Source organism: Lycium ferocissimum, chromosome 6 (assembly GCF_029784015.1).
Source record: "Lycium ferocissimum isolate CSIRO_LF1 chromosome 6, AGI_CSIRO_Lferr_CH_V1, whole genome shotgun sequence".
NCBI lineage: Eukaryota > Viridiplantae > Streptophyta > Magnoliopsida > Solanales > Solanaceae > Lycium > Lycium ferocissimum.
In genome coordinates, this window is record NC_081347.1 from 52,599,149 (window position 1) to 52,618,607 (window position 19,459).

At 33.1% G+C, this 19,459-nt stretch overlaps 1 protein-coding gene and 1 pseudogene across 2 annotated transcripts; both read left to right on the forward strand.

Moving 5' to 3' along the window:
• The first annotated feature begins 701 nt into the window (after positions 1 to 701).
• On the forward strand, positions 702 to 8,904 carry LOC132059801 (probable peroxygenase 5). Of its 2 annotated transcripts, XM_059452582.1 has the most exons (7): positions 702 to 744; positions 5,195 to 5,233; positions 5,317 to 5,415; positions 5,537 to 5,622; positions 6,533 to 6,627; positions 7,120 to 7,245; positions 8,607 to 8,904. In XM_059452582.1, the coding sequence occupies exons 2-7, from the start codon at positions 5,200 to 5,202 to the stop codon at positions 8,740 to 8,742; spliced, it is 576 nt and encodes a 191-aa protein (XP_059308565.1). In that variant the 5' UTR covers positions 702 to 744; positions 5,195 to 5,199; the 3' UTR covers positions 8,743 to 8,904. The 2 variants fall into 2 exon arrangements, with proteins under 2 accessions (XP_059308565.1, XP_059308564.1); XM_059452581.1 differs by lacking the exon at positions 702 to 744 and having other exon boundaries at positions 5,079 to 5,233.
• A 514-nt stretch (positions 8,905 to 9,418) lies between these two features.
• On the forward strand, positions 9,419 to 9,890 carry LOC132060811 (ubiquitin-conjugating enzyme E2 variant 1D-like; annotated as a pseudogene).
• Positions 9,891 to 19,459: the final 9,569 nt, after the last annotated feature.

Here is a 19,459-nt window from a genome sequence, read left to right on the forward strand (position 1 = left end):
TCTTAATAAGAGGATTCGTGTTCATGACCTGAGAATTTATTACTCATGGTTAAAAGAAAAATGTTTCTCCTTTGATGAGCCCTACATAGCATGACTGTATTGTTAGTTTGATCTGTGTACATGAATACTACTACTTCTTTCCTAATATAAGCGACACTCTTCTTTTTTTAGTCAGTCTAAAAAGGAATAATATATTTTTATATTTAGTAATAGTTTAAATTTTATACTTAATGAGATGATCTATGGTCAAACATATATATATATATGTTTTAGATTACAAATTTCATAAATTATTCTTTCACTCATAAGTTATGATCTAGTCAAATACATTCAATTGAGATGGAGGGTCAGGGGCGGAGCTAGCATATTAATGGGGGGTTCGGCCGAACCCAGTAATCCTAATCTCTGTATTTGTCTTGAAAAATTCATTGAATATGTATAAATTGTTGAGTTAGAACCCAGTAACTTAAATGAATTAGAATCCCGAACCACAAGCTTCGAATTCTGGCTCCGCCTTTGTGGAGGATAGTAGACAATTATAATAAAATAAAATAAAATAAAAAAGAACTCTTTTCTTTTCATATTGCGCACACGGCTTGCGTTGAAAGTGCAGCGGAACAGCGTGTCTAACAAGAACAAAAATTGGCTATAAAGGGCAAATATTTTGGTTGGAGATCATAACAGTATTCAAACTTTTTTAAGATCAAATTGGGTTTAGAACGTCAATTATAACTCCTCTTTCAGGTGTGCAGCATATCTCTCTCTCTCTCTCACACACACACTTACACACACATATATATATATGTACTGTTTTGTTAAAATAAGTTCGGGGCGGCTCAATAGTGATAAGAGCCTAAAGCCAAATCTCAATGAGGTGCATTAATATTTTTTATCGCAAAAATGAGAATTAGAAAAATTATAGTATATTTTTCATTTGAAATCTACTTTTTGAGGATATATGTTAGATGTCTCATTAACTTTCTCAAGAGCTATTTTTTGATATTGTATCAAAGATTCAATTCTTTTTTCTTTTTCTTTTTTTGAGTTTTGAACAACCGAATTCATATTTTCTAGTTGACATATTTTATATTCTAATAAATAGTTAAAGAGTCAATATATCTTATGTAGTAAAACAGCAAAACGAGCAAGTTTTAGATGAAAACAATATTAAAAAATTGAAATAATAGAACCTAATTCAAGAAGTTGATAAATTGATTTGAGAATACTTCTTTGGTGCTTCAATATATCTCGTACAATATTTGGTGTCCGAGAAAACAAAAATATCAAATTCATACGTTGTAACTCTTGTCTTTCGTAGCAATATAGTCCAAGACTCCTTTGAAGAAACAAAGAAGAAATATAAGTGTTAAAGTGTATTAAAGTTAAGAGAAAGGTTAAAAATAGATCGACTATTGTGAAAGAATCAATTAGGGACCTTCTTTTTTGTCAATATACTATAAGAATAGATTGACTATTTTTATAACTATAAGTTACTTACTGCTTTAATGGCCTTTTTCTGTCAATTAATTACAAATATTTTCTTTTAATGATAAAAAGTACTCAAAATACTTTATAATTTCTCAAAAATAATAATTTATATTGATGAAAAATGGGGCTCCCAAAAATAAAGGGCCTAAAGTCTAGGCTTTAGTTGCTTCACCCAAAAGACACCCTAAATAAGATTCAGGTCTTATTCAACTGTTTAAAATAAATTTCAGACTTCGAAATGCATGTTACGTGTCTAATTATCCATGTGCCCCAACATAAGCTTGTAAAGTATAGTACAATTCAATACTCCTTCCGTCTCCTTTAACTTATCCTTTATTGTCTTTATAAAAAGTATTTTTTTTTAATCAAATTACTCATATATTTTAGAAATCTAATTTTGATTATTGCGGTATATTATGTAGTTATTTGATGATAAGAATAATATTTAAAAGAAATCTTTTAAATTGCTACAATGGATGAGTAAATAAAAAATTTATTTTTAACATATATAAGGAACTAGTGAAAACAAAGTGAGAGATTACTGTGCAAGTCAATCAATTAGTAAGTCTTTTAAACCCAAAAAGTGTTCATCCCATATAGTTTTCACTTTTTACTGATTTCAAAATGATGAAAAATAAAAATAGCTACTATCCTTTCATTGGCAGTAACACATTCATCTTTCTTGAGGTTGGCATATATAGTACTACTGGTTATGAAACCCCGTGCTGCGCACGAGCCCAAACACAAATAAAAATGTTTAAATTGGTTAATAGTTTTTTTCATGAATATTGAATTGGTAAAATAAATAAGCTTTATTTTATTATCATAAAAGTATAATTCTCGAGTATGTCATCTTTAAATATTTTAGCTAACATTGCTGTAAAAAAGGATTATATTTAGATGTTCTTTCTTTTGGGACAATTTTTATGATTGTAGATTGTAATAAATTTCTGAAATTCAAATAGAGCGTAATGATTTCCTTAAATAAAATTAATTTGATCTTATATTAATAGAATGTCAATGTTAACTTATATTTACCCAGATATCTCAATATTATAGGATACCATTTCTAAAATTCAGAGTAAGTTCTACCGTTAATAAGTAATTTTAGCAAATCTCGCAATCTTGATGTGAAGAAAATATGGCCATCTAATACCTGTCCTAGGGGATGTATAAAGATTTAGCCGTAGGAATTAGGATACAGGGGTAGGATAAAATCCTATCTAAAATCTAGATGGAGCTGCACAGTTAATAATTAATTTAGCATATTTCCTATTGTTGATGTTAAAAAATAAGGTCATTTAATATCTTGGTTTAAGGGATGTATATATAAAAATTTAGCTGAAGAGTGGATTGAGGATTGGATAAAGTGCCAATAGCGTCACGTACTCAGAGGTTTGTCTGACATCGTTTTATAGAAATATTTACCAAAAAACATGTAGGTAAGCATGTAATAAAAGAACAAAGCAGGGACAAAATCGAAACATGAAAGAGTGATAATCATGATGATGTATAATGACATAAGCAAAGGGTAAATTTGTCAACTCACACAAAATTTTAATACAACACTTAGGGGTCGTTTGGTACGAAGGATAAACATAAATAGTCAATTCTTATCCCTTGTTTGGTTAGTAACCATGGGATAAGTTATCCCAGGAGTAACAATAGTGCTGAGATAACTTATCACTGGGATGGAATAAGTTATCCTGGGATAAGGAAGAAATCTATTGCTTTTAGAAATTATCAATGTATAATACTTTTAGTCAACATCTTTAGGCAATTGATAAAAAATAACACCAGAATAACTAATCCCAGCATAACTTATTCCAACATAATTAATCCCAGTATAACTTATCCCAGCGTAATTTGTTTTTGAACCAAACGACCCCTTATAGTGGTGCTTTTTTTAAGCCCAATCAGATTATTTCATATTCAGTGAAATGACCAGACTGCCCCCGTGAGTCTGTTATTCCCTCTTCTTATAAAGTAACAATATGCAAATCCCCGTGCCAGCACGGGCCCAACAAATTGTATTAAGCGTGGTCTTAAGCAAGATATAATATTTATTTTATTAATATTATTCTTGATAACAAGTTTTTATTATCAAAAAAATATTATAACATATTTAAAGTTACAAGTTTCAAAGGCCTGATGATAAATAGCTGTTATGACAAATAACAATTTTTACGTTCTCCGACTTTATGAAACTAAACAAATCAAATTATCAGAAGTGATGACCTTTGAAGTTTCTATAATTTTATGTAATAATTGCCTCTCAAGTAGAATGGTGTGCAGTAAAACAATTTCTCTTGCTAATACCCTATTCTAATACTTATTGTTGTATACGGGTGACTTAGTTCTTGTGATATTTGATTAAGCATTATTAATCTTCAATTAATTGAAAGGTGCACTTTGATTTCTTTGTTTATGATATTCACAATTTTACCATGATTGTTGTTTATTCTACTACTTAATTATCTATGTATTATGTTAAGCTTGTACTGTTACTCTATATTTGATAATAAAATAGATATAAAATAGTCAAAATATAATATATGTTCTACATAAAGGAACAAAAACATGCATTTCAATCAATTTATTAAATATGCTTAGTCAAATATTACAAAGATTAAAATTGAGATTTATCAATAATTGAGGAATCAAAATGAAATTAACCCTTGAGAAAGTATTATAACTAAAAAATACAAAAGGTCATCTTTTTTTGTTTTCAAATGCTAATTCGCTTTCAATTTCTAGCAGAGAAAATAGTTATACTATGCTGAAAATAAATAGATGTGCATGAATAGTTCAGTGGTCCCTTATTTATATGCTTCATCTGTTTCAATTTATGTGAACCTATTTCTTTTTTAGTCAGTACCAAAATGAATGACCTTTTTTTTAATTTGGAAATAAATTCGCTTTATGTAATGATTTATAGCCACATAAATATTCAAAGTATATTTTAAATCATAAATTTCAAAAGTCTTCATTTTTTTTTAAATGCCATGCCCAGTTCACATAAATTAAAACGGACGGAGTAACTCTGTTTTTGGTTCCAAATTGCTGGCATAAGGAATTCTGGTGAGGGCCCAATTTTTGTGAAGAGTAGTTATAGTGTTCAAAATGGCTGCTATTGAGCGCATGCAAAGAAAATTCAAATGGGCATCTTTCTGACAAAGTTGTCGTGTAGTAGTAATTGGTTTTGTTGTAAAGCAGTGGAATAGTACACACACTGAACTACTCGAGTACAACATCTACAAAGCACACAAATTCTCCAGAATTCCATAAATGCCCCTAAGTAGGCAACCATACATGTCGACCAAAACCTGTGTGCTTCTACCCCCTTGTATAGAGTATAGTAATGCTTCGGTGTATAAATCTCTGCAATTGACACCTAGGAGAAAAATATGAAGTTGACTTGGATATACTAACTTCTAAAAAGTAGTAACTGCAATTATTAGAAGGAAGAAATAGAATAAATTGGCTATTATTAGACACCGAAGTAAGAGGCGATACAAAGAACTAACACGTAAGTTAACGACTTCTAAATGAACATGTAAGCTTGCTATATGTATCTTTTTGAAAGAAAAATACTTTACGTAATCTCAACTTATGGTTCTCCCTTCATCTTCTATTTATTGCACATTCTTGTCTACATATGACATATATATAATCTTCGATTCTCTTATATTTTCGTTGCAGATAGATTCCATGGCTACCTCAACTAGCAGCAATCAAGCTGACGGTATGCAATTTTCTTTCTCCTTTATGATCAAAGTTTCTTAATCTTTTGTCCTATATTTCATATATCTGCTCCAATCCATGCAGGATTAATGGGAAATAAGGAGCTCACTCCATTGGAGAAGCATGTCATGTTCTTTGACATTAATAATGATGGAATAATTTACCCTTCAGAAACATACCAAGGTTTTTCCTTATTTTCTTTAATTTCCTAAATGTAGAGTTCAACTTTTTCTTTTATCTTATAAATGTGCTCTCGTTCTTTCTTGAATTGGCCTAATTATTTTGTGATTTATAATTTTGTCAGCTTTTAGAAAGATGGGGCGTGGTATTTTCCGTTCTATGTTTGCTTCTGTTCTCATTCATATTGCTCTCAGTCACAAGACTCGACCGGTAATTCAAAGTGCTCTACATCTATGGTTTTGCTATATCTTTTGGTCTATACTATGGTTTAATAGGACATTCAATATAATTTGAGTAAAAAAAGAAATTCTTGTATAATTTGTCAAGCAGAATTCTCTTTTGACTTAGTAATCAGACTTGCGGACATGCATATTTGGTTGAGTGGGTTAATTTCAGGTGTCGTGTCACGGAGTGTTTAAAATTACCTTTTCTTACGTTAAAGTAATTTAATTTTACCCGCTATGATGTTAAAGACACTAAATTTTATTCACTATAACAGTAAATTTTAAAAAGTTATTTTTGTCCCACTAAATTTTTGAATTTTATTCATCGAAATCGTAAAATTTACTCACTATAATGACAGAATCAATCCATGAAACCCATGAAATTGACTTTGCTATCATAGTGGGTAAAGTTAAGTGCCTAAAGGTGAAATTATGATTGAGGGCAGCGAGTGGGTTGGTGGAGGTGAGGTAAAATCAGATAGCAGAAGAGTGAAAATACTTTTCTGGTATTCAATGAAATTAATCAGTATTCTATTATAAGTACATATAAGAAATTGTTAAAAATCAATTTTATTAATGACGTCATAGACAACGTGAATGAGGTCATGGGCAACGGGTATGATCTAGTTCCTTCTATGAAGTTTCGCAAAGTAATTTAGACTTGAATTTTTTTTTCCAAAATAAACAAAGTGGATCACAAGCAAGTGATATTTGGATACGATTTGCATTAATTTTCTCAACAACAGAATTCATTCGAATTTAATGTGATACGAATGAAGAATAGAATCTTGATGAAACTAGTAGATTTAATGCTTAGTGTTGCTTTTTAACAAGCAGTAAAGCAATTAGGCTGGAAATTGATTAGTAATATGTATATGCTTTTTTGTGTCACATAGGGAAAATGGCCATCTCCACTCTTCCCCATTGTGGTAAAAGATATCAAGTATGCTATACATGGTAGTGATTCTGGTGCCTATGACTCTGAAGGGAGGTAAATTCATACTACATTGTAAATAAATGACCTTTTTTCATTTTTGGTCTGTCGCCGGATATTAATAACGGGCGCGACCAAAAATATATACACATATTAGGTATATAATATGTATATTTATGTATGTTATATGTATATATTCATACTTAATATACAAAACACAATTTTTTTCCCGGCTATTATTTCTTAAGGTGACCCAAAAAGGTAATCATCCGTAAGTGAATTTTGTTTAGCATATCCAAGTCACTGTGCACATTGTTATACTTCGTAAAAAAGGGCAGCTCGGTGCACAAAGCATCCCGTATTAAAAGAGTCGGGGGAAGGGCCGCATCCCAAAGGGGGTGACGTAGACAACCCTATCCTAATGCAAGCATTAGTGGCTGGTTCCATGACTCGAACGTGTGACGTAGAGGTCACACGGAAACAACTTTAGCATTGCTCCACTTGGTACAGTGACTAATTATAAATTGAATTTACTTGCTATTGTTGAAGGTTTGTGCCAGAGAAGTTTGAGGAGATCTTTAAAAAGCATGCACATCAAAATGCAGATTCCTTGACATACAACGAAGTGAAAGAATTGCTCAAGACAAACAGAGAACCAAAGGACTACTATGGACGGTATCCACTTTTTTTCCCTCTATTTCTTGTTAGTTGTTACTCCCTCTGTCCCAACTTTTGTGGGAGTGTTTGACTAGACATGTAATTTAACAAATAAAAATAAAAGAAAATTTTGAAATATGTGGTTTGAAACAAATTATAGACATTTATGTGGCTATAAAAAAAAAAGACTTTTATGTTGCTATAAATTATCTCACTAAGTTGCTATAAACCAAAAAAAAAAAAAAAGGACTTTTATGTTGCTATAAATTATCTCACTAAGTCTAAAAAATGAGAAATGTAAAATTAAATTATTTGTAAATAAGGAAGTATGACTTTTTCTATAGGACAGACTTAAAAGAAAAATATATCACATAAATTTGGACAGAGACATTAAATACAGGGCAAAGGGTCAAAATTATCCATCCACTTTGGAAAAGGGGCTAAAAATATCTTCTGAACTTATTTTGGGTCAAAAATACCTCTCTCATCCTTAAACTTTTCAAATATACCCCTGTCTTGACGGAAATTATCCCCCAAAATAACCCGAAATCATCTTTTAAACCCGCTCCATCATTTAAACCCGACCCAACTAAATAATATCCCCTTATTCCCCCAATACGTAGGTTTGAAGTTTGAGGGAATTGAGGGAATAAGGGGATCTTATGGGTTATTATTTAGTTTGGTCGGGTTTAAATGATGAAGCGGGTTTAAAAAATGATTTCGGGGATAATTTCCGTCAAGACAGGGGTATATTTGAAAACATTAAGGATAAGAGGGGTATTTTTGACCCAAAATAAGTTCGGAGGATATTTTTAGCCTTTTTTTTTCAAAATAGAGGGGTATGTTTGACCCTTTTTCCTTAAATATACTACATAAATTTGGACAGAGATATTATTCGTTAGTGTACATTGCCGTAATGCCGTCTATCATTTCCTTGGAAGTTTATTTTTTTTAGTCCTTGAAATATGGATAAATTTTTATTCGGTCATTTTGATATTCAATTAAGTACATTTTTAACTTTTAATTAATTGAAATGTGCACTTTTGATTATTCTGCTTATAAATCCTCGCAAATTATATTCATTGTTAATTGAGAATAAACTCATTCAGTTACTCATGTGCTATGTTAAATTTGTATTGTTACTCCATATTTAAGAGCAACATAATTTAATTAAAAAAAATCTAAATATGACATATTTGGTAAAGGGGACTAAAACATGCATTTTAATTAATTAAAAATTTAACTTATGTAGAAAAATATTAAAAACACAAAAGTTATAATTTACCAATGGATCAAAGGTGCAATAATCCTTATTTCCTTTTTGGTAAGATTGTTTTACGTATTTCTTTTTTATTTTAACTCAATCTTTATATGTGCAGGGCAAATGCTTTTGTAGATTGGAAGTCTTTATATGATTTAGGCAATAAGGATGGGATATTGACGAAAGAAACCGTAAAAGCTGTCTATGATGGAAGCCTTTTCGAGCAAAAGGCAAAAGAGCATGCTTCTAAGTAGTGCCCCGTATAGTTCCACTATCATTGTTTGATGTACCATGTGGTTGTTATAATTAAGTTATGTATTGTCTTCTGTTAATATTGTTGTTGTTGTGATTTAGTTCTTTCTCATATCTAAAAATTATGAGATGGCAATAAAAATTAATACTATTTTTTTTTATTTTTTTACGCATTTGTAGTGTCCTGAATTAGTGAGAGAAAAAATTAATACTATTTTTTTTTATTTTTTTACGCATTTGTAGTGTCCTGAATTAGTGAGAGAAAAAATCGAGGGCTTTACGTAAAAGTTGTCTAGAAGTGATTAAAAAAAAAAAAAATTACACACGAAAAGTACCAGTGATCCCAGAGAACCCCACCTTTGTCTCTCTTGTTCTCACGAGTTTTGGGCTAAAATTATCTCTTATCTATAGAAGTAGGTTCATTTTGGTCCCTCAAATATAACTCTGAAAGATATTTAATCCCTTAACTTTGGCACTTTTGATATCTCCAACGGAACCCGTTTAAAAAGTAATAATGCTAAACCCTTGTGACACTCACGTGACTTAGAAGAGGCTAAAGTCGTGGAGGAAAAACACTAAACTCATTCCCCTTTCCCCCCAACTTCATACGCGAAGAAACACTTCACCGAAAAAAGCCCCAGCCTCTCTGTGAAAAGCTGTGATCGATTGGAACAAGAAGAGAACTCAAGTGGAGAAGCTGAATTTTTCTTCTCCAACAATGATTATTAGATCCCTGATAGTGAAGTACCCAATTGTGGCAAGAAACACCATCTCAGTTTTCATTAAACTAAAAAAGTAAGCTATGAGATGGATGATGGAGATGATATCTATATGAGCTCCTGGAATGGCATCATTATTGGTCCTGGTCCGCATAATTCCGTTCATGAAGGTTGCATCTATCAATTGAAGTTATTCTGCGACAAAGATTACCCAGAGAAGCCACCAAATGTCCGATTCCATTCTCGAAATAACATGACATGTATCAACCACATGAGACAGGAGTGGTGGAACCAAAAAAATTTGCTTTACTTGCCAATTGACAGCGAGAGTACACCATGGAAGACATACTGGTTCAACTGAAAAATGAGATGGCTGCTCCTCAGAATTGCAAGCTAGTTCAACCCCAGGAAGGCACCTATTTCTAGCATAACCACATCTGTTCAATCAACTGTTGTTATAAAAGGATATGGTTCCTCTATAAATGACAAAAGGTCAATTTAATTTCGTCTTACCCTCCCAAGAAAAAGAAAGGAAACAAAACTGAAGAGCAAAGCAGAGTGATTCTTATTACAAGGAACCAAAACAAGAATTCAAAAAAAAAATCTCAAGCATCCCCTTAATGATTAAGTGCCTTAATTGGAATATTAATAGAGGGATGGAATCTCATGCTGCTAGTGAGAGATTAAAATATTTGATTACAGAGCACAACACTCCATTTGTTGCTCTACAAGAACCTTTTATAGATGATTCTAAAATTGAATCTTACAAATATACTCTGGGAATGCAAGGGGCTTTTTCTAATTCTAGTTTTGGCTTTGCACGTGACCATAGCGTGTACCTCATTTGATAATGAACACTATAAGAAAAGAAAAGTTGGACTTAGATATGAACTTCGTCGCTAACCCGTCCCTAAATTGCTATATCTATTTTTTTTTAATAATATTTTATTGATCCGTCCCTAAATTGGATTAGGTACAAACTTTTCTCTTTCCGTCGATAATTCTTATTTATTTAAAAGTGAAATTACATAATGTGTAAAAGAATATTGAGAATAGAAATCGATTATTTATCGACATTCTAGGAAATAAAAATGTAAATCATACTTGACTTTAAAACTCTAAATGTTATTTATATTTTTAAAAATATTTAATTTTTCTATTATATAGTTTTGTTTTGGGTGACCGACTTATAGTGCTAAGTGCCAACGTCACTTGTCTTTTAGTTTGGAAATTGATTTCAAGCTGCTTGTGGATTGGATTACAAATAACTGCAATCCTCCATGGAACATCATGGACTATTTTGAAGATCAAAAAGACTGTTGGATCATGCTGAAAAATGGAGCATTATACACTGTTTTAAGGAAGGTAATAGAGTGGCAGACTGTTTGTCCAGCTGAGGATCGGAATGCAACTCAACTACTTGGATAATTTACTTTCAATCATTACCAAAATAAGTTAGAGGAGAGTTGAACATGGACAGATTACAAATACCTACATTCCGAAATAATCTCATTAAGAATTCTTGTAATATGGATAGGAAGTTAGATAGAAAGTACTCTTTTGATGTCCCTTGATTTCAAACTCTGTATAAAAGAAAAGTTACAACTCTTCCGCTGACAAATTTCGTAAGCTAAAGTGGAAATCCTACCATGGTTTTAGTATGGGACTGTCCACACAAGGTAGGTGCAGGGAGATGGTACTCCTCTGTTATGTACTTAAACTGATTTGAATAAAATAGTCACTCGATTAGAGGGGTTGATTGATAAAAAATATATTAATTTCATCTTATCCTAAGAAATGAAGAAGGCATGAACCAATAAAATGTGCTTCAATCAAGCAAAGAGAAAGCACTGTCAGTTGAAATTAGCACCATTACAAAAATGGTCCCAACCGTTACTTTTTAAACTGATTCCGTGGGAAAGATCAAAAGTCCTCCACTTTAACAAAGTTAAGGTATTAAGTATGCTCATAGTTATATTTGAGGGATCAAAATGAACCTACTCTTATAGATAAGGGATAATTTTATCCCAAAACTATGTTCTCACTCCAGGAAGTCTGGAATTAAAGTGATGCCAAAATCTTGTCAAAAAATCGAAATAACATACGTGTAAAAATAAAAGGAGAAATTTTAATAATGTCCAATCCAGCATGCAAAATTACAGTCGCGTAGCCATATTTTTAAAATACACCCGCATAACCCCTTTTTCATGGTATACAACATTATACAACAATATAAACTTTATACGCCTAGATTAGACAATGTATCAACCTTGTATAAAGGTGTATAATAATGTATAAGAGTAGTATACAATATTATACAAACTTATACAAGAGGTGTGTATATCGAAACCCTAGATCTGGTTCTCCGGCGCAGCCCAAAAAAACATCATTGACCGAATTTCGATCTACTGAAATGGAGCGCTAAAATAATGAGTTTGATGGAGGTCTTATCTCTCCAATTTCAATTTCCCCCCTTCTATGGAGTTGTTTTTTTGTTTAATCTCAACAAGGTTGTTTCTAGTTTCTAAACTTCATTAATTCAAACACTTATGTTTGTAGTATTCCAGACAATTAAGAGAATACCAGCAAAAACTTGCAGACAAGTTTGACTTTTAAAAAGACATAATTTTGACAATAGCTTGGCATGCTTTTGATATCGGTTTTCTATGGATGTTTCTATCATGGATGAATGGGCAAAATTCTAGTGAAGCATTTCGAGAGAAGCAGAAGAATTTAACACTCCAGTGTATTCCTCTTTCCCATTGTCCATTGGTATGAGCTAGGGTACTGGGAAGGAAAAAACAGAAGAGTGAAAAAATGGCTATAGCAGGTAATAAAATAATGATGAGCTAAACTGGGTAATTACTTTGCCATAATTGTCATACAGTGTTATTTTCCCAAAAGAAAAAGGAACTAAATTAGCTATAGCGCAAGGTATATATGTGCTATATAAGTTTGAGCTAAAGTCGAGGCTAACTGGCGTTAGCTAAATGCAACCCCACATAACGTATGCAAATCATGTGCTATATTCTTCGAAGGGAGAATTGAATTTTTGGTCCTTTACAAATTTTATTTAGTTTTATGGTCTTTTTACAAGAGATATTCATTTTTTACACATAAGAGATCTGAAAAAAATACATAAGAGATTTGAAACAGCCATTTCTTCTATTCAAATTGTAAGAGGGCAAGAGATCCTATATTCACGGGAATCTTGGGTGGGCCATTAAATAAAAAAGCGGGACCATAGAAGGGGTTCTATCGCGGGGCTAGTGCTTTTAAGAAGCGGATCTATAACATATGTAGTACATGCGCTATATAAGTTAACATTAGTCTGGACTAGCTTAAACTTAATATAGTGCATGTAAAACATGTGCAGATGCGCTATATATACCTATTTTTGCTCCTTTATTTGTATACTAGTGAACTTGTCTACGCTTCGCGCGGTCATAAAATCATCACTAAATTCAAAACTAATATTTATAGTAGTTGAAAACTGAAAATAGTTTTAAAATATTATTTATATAATTCTTAAACCAGAAAGATTAGATTTTAAGTTTTAATCCTCAAAAAGTTGTATAAACATTTTATTCATCAATTCCAAATGTTTTTCTCCTATATAAGGTCTTTAAAGAATACAAATTAGTCCTTACATTATTTTTACTATATAACTATAATCTTCGTGAATTTATTGTAAAACAGAAAAATACATAATTTTATTATTGATTAGTAAAAGATATAGCATTAATAGTCCTTGCATATTAGCTAAAAGACATTTGTTTCCATTAAAAAAAAAGTTAATTTATAATACTACAATAAAGAGAAATAAGTACAAGCAAAAAGAAAAACAAAAGAAAACATGAACAAAACACATGTTCGTAAGCCTGAAGAACCTTCATGGAGACACTACTAAAAAAAGGGGAAAAACCGACGATGAAAACCGACGGACCGCGTCGGTTTTTCAATGAAACCAACGGGAAACCGACCCTTTACGGTCCGTCGGTTTACATAGCCTCGCTTTTTGGAAACCGACGGACCATGTCGGTTTTTTGCGACGGACTGCATCTGTTACGTGGTCCGTCGGGTTTTATCCAATAATTTAAAAAAATAAAAAAAATCGACGGACTGAGTCGGTTTTTTTAATTTCTGATTTTTTATCTTATATAAAAACAATATAAATTTTATGAGTCGGTTTTTTATTTAATTTTTTTTATTTTAAATAAAAAACCAACACTTTTTTCATAAATTTTAAGAATTAATTTCCAGAAAACCGACGGACTGAGTCGGTTTTCTGGAAATTTTCCTGCATGCAATTCCTGCATTTTCTCGGCACCACACTCGCACAAAAACCAAAAACTAGTACCAAAAAAGTTTTTCAAAACTAACATTAAAATGGTCCAAATCAATTCTAAAAGAGTTACAACATATAAAATCGCCCTAAGTAATAATAAAACACATCAAACACTATCTAAACACATCAAATACGATCTAAATAGACCTTCAAAGTTAAAAAATATTTAAATGTCCAACCAAAAGTACCATTAACTAGTTTTAACATAAGTCCATAAAACATAAGTCCATTATTAAATCCAAACTACTATAATTGATCATCCGGTGTCCAGGCTACGTAATCACCGTCATCATCATCTTCTGGGTAGGGGGGGGGGGGAGGGGGAAGGGGCACACCAAATTGTCCACATGCAATGTGGCTTTTAACTTGTGCCATGAGCGATTCAAGGCTTGCTTTCATGGAGTTACTTTCCTCAACTTCTTTTTGCCTCGATCGCTATTTCGTATTAAGTTCGGAATTTCTGTCGCGCCATAGGCTACGACCTCGAACACCATCAACTCCCTCGGCTTGTCGAGAAGACCTTTCAACTCGCAATCCGACCGAAGGCGACTTAACTTGTTCCCTTGGGCCTACCGTACAATCTACCCTAATTCGCTTCCAATTTCAAATACTTCATAACCGACAATGAGACAAGGACACCTAATTACCCCTTCATTTTGAAAAGGGTGAAGTGACATTGTACGTGTGATAAACCCATCAACACCTTCAACAAATTCATCATGTACACCCACACGATTACTATTATTCATATTATACATCCACATACGATCCATCTACAAAAATATACCCACAAATTATTGAGGTTATAGAAATATATTATAACTTAAGAATTCTGACTTAAAATATAACCTAAGAAAACACAATCCCAACCACTTCTAACTTTGAATTCTCAATAACAATTCTAACTTTAATAATTTATGAATTCCAATTCTACTTTAACACAAATACATTGACAGTGAACATAAAAAATAGCACAATCGCAGGCAAATATATATATATATATATATATATATTGTCACGACCCAACCCCGTAGGCCGTGACTAGTGCCCGAGCTGGACACTCGTATACACCTGTTAACTATAATCAGTCCACAACTAGATTGATAAGGAACTTATATATATATAAAAAGGCAAGACGTCGTCTCAAAACTGTCGCATATATACACATATCACGAACTATATATATATATATATATACAAGCGTCACCCGTATAACATCACACATAAGCCGAACAAGGCTATCATAATATATATAACGTCCCGCCATACACGAGCCGACAAGGCTACCATAACACACACAACTTCCAATACATATATATATATACATACGCAAGCCGACAAGGCTGCCACTACACACAACATCCCAAAATATATATACTCGCAAGCCGACAAGGTATATACGAACGCGAACGCCCCAAAACATAAGTCATATAAACAAAAGGTCTTGACTATTACAACCCACACATATGTCTACGGACCTAAAGAGTAACAACAAGTATTACATGACGACTTGGAGCCCCGCCGTACCCCGAATGAACACATATATATACAACAAAAGGATTTAGTACCAAAAATCTAGGCTCCGGACAAGGGAGCACTCCAAGATAGCTGAATAGATATCCTAAACACCGGGCGGATCACCAAAACGAACGTCCGTACGCCTTTGAAACGCGAGCCCCCCCCCGAAGAAAGTGGGACGATTTAGATATGTCATGGTATATAAAGCATGAAATACAATATATAATATATATATATATATATATATATATATATGAGATAAGTATAATAGTCAAGAAGTTTACATTTTTTCACAAATTCAGATCATCATATCATTATCATATAGCACAATCCGCCCATCATGGACTTGGTGAATAATCATATTATCATATACCGTAACTTTAATAACTTATGGGACTTTGAATAATCATGTCATAGCGTTTAGTGACGGACGTACTCCGTCGCTAATCGATATATATATCTGTTGCTAAACATGTGTTGCGACGGATTAGCGACGGAATGGCGTCTGTTACGATTTTGCGCGTTGCTAACCTATTAGCGACGGAAAATTGAAATCCGTTGCAAACTTAGCGACAGAGTAGCGACGTATGAGATCCGTTGCACATTATAGCAACGGATTATTTTTGTTGCTATTGTTATAAATTCCGTGACTAATTTCATATTTCATTTCGTCGTTTTAGTAAATTAGCGACGAAAACCATTGTCGCTATTCCGTCGCAAAATATTGAATTATTTGTGCTGCATTTAGCGACAATAGAATATTTGTCCCTCTAGCAACGACCAAAATCCGTCGCAAATCATCACAAATATTTTTCTTACACATTTTTTTTTTTAAATACGCCTGTTGAAACATACTAAATACAAATTAATAAATACCCTTAAAAATAACTGACATTCACATAAAATAATATTTATAAAAAAAGTTCAAAATAGATAGCGAAATCTCAATCGTTAAGTCCAAAACACCGACAACACCAAGCTATCAACTACCAAAAGAACCCACACATCCATCAAGTATTGTTAGTGCATAAGTTTGTTCTTTCCAACAAAAAGCGGATAACATAAAAAACTAATGCATGGGTGAAGGACTACGATCACCATCAGAAACTAAAGGATCAACATCGTCAACGTTGGCAGTAGTAGGAGGAGGCACTATGGGTGTCACAACTGATGGTTTGTCGACAGGAGTATTTGGATGATGTGATGGTGAAGAAATCACTCCGCGTGCCTTCTCAATAAATAAAGGAAGCAAGCGATCAATCGATGTAGGAATCAATCGCATCACTAACTCCTCCATATTTTACGTAGGTCTTTGATTGAGAAGTTGAAGGTGTCTTCATCTTTGAAGCATTAAAGGCAAAATTGACGCAAAGATTTGGCCCATAATAACTTTGTGCTTGAGATCCAAGACCATATATTCTTCTCTTCCTTGTTCCCCAGCTGACTTCGTAATATGCTTCACATTGATCAATATCGGTGAGATTTGTGATTTTTCCCGTAATATTTCTTGATATCTTTCACAGTAATAATTAGTTAAATTAAAACATCAAGAATACTAACCATTCAATTTTACCAAATAAAAAGAGAAATGAATTCCAAAGATAAAAGAGAAGCGAGATATTTATCCATTTTTCGTTGGTGTACAAGTAATACGGACTAACGAGGCACAAGGTTGCATAAATGCGGCACTTGTTCTTCTTTAACGAGTCGACGGGGGAACGACGAACATCAATTAACTGCACAATTATGCTAAACACGGTCTTTATGCTCATCGGTTCATCGGTCTTAACAACATCCTAAGCCAGATTTCTATTCATTTATATCCGAGGATTTCTTTCACAAGTTAAGCAAAGGATCATGCTTCATGGTTCACATGCTTCGAGGTAAGAAAAAGAAGTCAAAGCTTGCAAAACGACAAAAGGAGCATGCTAAGAAGGCTGGTAGCCATCAATGAGCTCAAGAAAAAGAGAGAAGAAATGAAAATTCAATTGGCAAATAAGGAATTTTCGAGAGGAAAAGGAAGAGACTTTCGGAAAATTGGTGAGAAGTATCAAAGTGAAGTTGAGTTCGGTCATTTTTCGGAACTACCAAGTAATCTTGGAAGAAGGCTTATCAACATGGATAAGTTTCATATTCCCAACCTTAGCCATATTCCCAACCAAGTCTTTGCTATTGTATGGTTTTTAATGGGCGATATTAGCTATGCTCATTCCTATTGAAAACTTGCAATATACGGCTAAGTTTGACACATATAGTAATACAAAACTACATAGCATTACAACTGCGAGAGGAACAAGAAGCACTTACATATTGAGCTGGTTTGATGACAACTTTGGTTTGTGGTTAACGACAAACAAATGCATGGAAGCAAACCAAGTTCATATAGTGATAGGTCTTTGGCAATGATTCATAGCATAGAATTTGTTTATTGTTGTGCTTTTATTTTGACGATGTTACTTGTACGGTGATTGGTTTCGTTTGATATATAATAATAACCACTAAGCAACTTAGTCGTATATTTGATTTAGAACACCGGACTATCTAACGGGATTCATAATGTATGCTTCACATCTTAATATAGGATCCTACATTGCTTTACAAACATATCACAACCATCATACCAGTCTTTATGCTAAACACAGTCTTTAGTTATCATTAACCACACCTTTACGAGACGTCGGCAAAACACTGCTGTTTACAGCAGCTAGGTAAAAGATTCTCCATTAATTCTGAAATTCTGAAATTAGTTTACCACACCTTTACGAGTCATTAGTTTAATTCTGAAATTATAAAATTTTGAACTTACATGGACAGCTCGGGCACGCTCATCAACAAAAAAGATTCTCCATCATGATCATGTGTATGGACATGCAAATGTACCTCACACAGTGTTGGATCTCGACCCTTTGTAACGACTATGCAAAAGTTACTCATTTCAAAAAATTACACCAAGAACAATAGCGATATAACCAGCAATAGAAAAATCTAAATAATTCAAGAAAGACAATAACATAGTAATCAAGAAAATAGCAATATATATACCTAGGTAAACCAGAATCAAGAACTGCAAAAACACCTTGAAAAAACAATTTTCAAGTAGTATTTTTCAAGTAGTAAATATAAAAAATTTAAGAGTGTATGAAAAGAAATATATATACTTACAAGTCTCTTGCGATGCTCCCCGATGCGGATAGAGCCACCCGTGTGAGTCCGGCAGCTTTCTTTCCCTCCACAACGATTCTTTGCATTTATCTCCGACTTTTCGACACACTTAGGATCCGCCCAAAGTTGCAACCGCGTTCCCACACATTATCGGACACATAATCCGGCTTAATCCTTTTTTGTTTAATTTTGCTAATGAAATTCCTATACTTTGTTCTTTGCCTTAGTATTCCAATGTTTTTTTATTACACTCTCAGGAATCGAAGAGTCCCAATGGTATGTCTTCTGAAAACAGTTTATAAACTAATATTATTAGTATCCTAACTATAAAAGCTAATACACTTATAAAACGAATTATGATGAAAGTTATACCTTGAATTCCCCAAAATAAAAATTTCTAGTATCTTCGAGACACCTTTCCAATTGATTCCATTGGGATCAAGTTGATTTTTGAAAGATGCGGATATGGTATTAGAGCATTCTTTAGAAGGTTCCAACCTGCATAAATTTGAAAATATTATTTCAAGGCCTACCACAAATTATATATATAAAAAAAAAATACAAGCATGGACTAACCTATGGGGAGTAAGAGTAACAAGTGTAAGTGTCCCCGCCTACGACGACTCTTTTGGACTCTTCTTCGCCGACGGTGTTGCTCGGTTTGATGTACCCTCATCTCGGGCCGCTCGGATCGGGTGTAATGGGAGATAATTCGGGGATGGTTGGGTTACTACCGTGATCCGACGCTTGAACCGGTGGCGTACCTAAAGTTTGAACATGGTTTATAGAATGCGGCCCACCTATGGAACTCGTACCACCTTGTTGAGGACTACCTCGACCTTTTCCTCGAGCGATATCTACAAAAAAATGTGGACGTGAGGAAATTAAAGCAACCATCGATAGAGGTTTTTATACAAGGCGTTTGCAAGTCTACAAATATGACTAATCATGATTTACAAAATATATATTGAT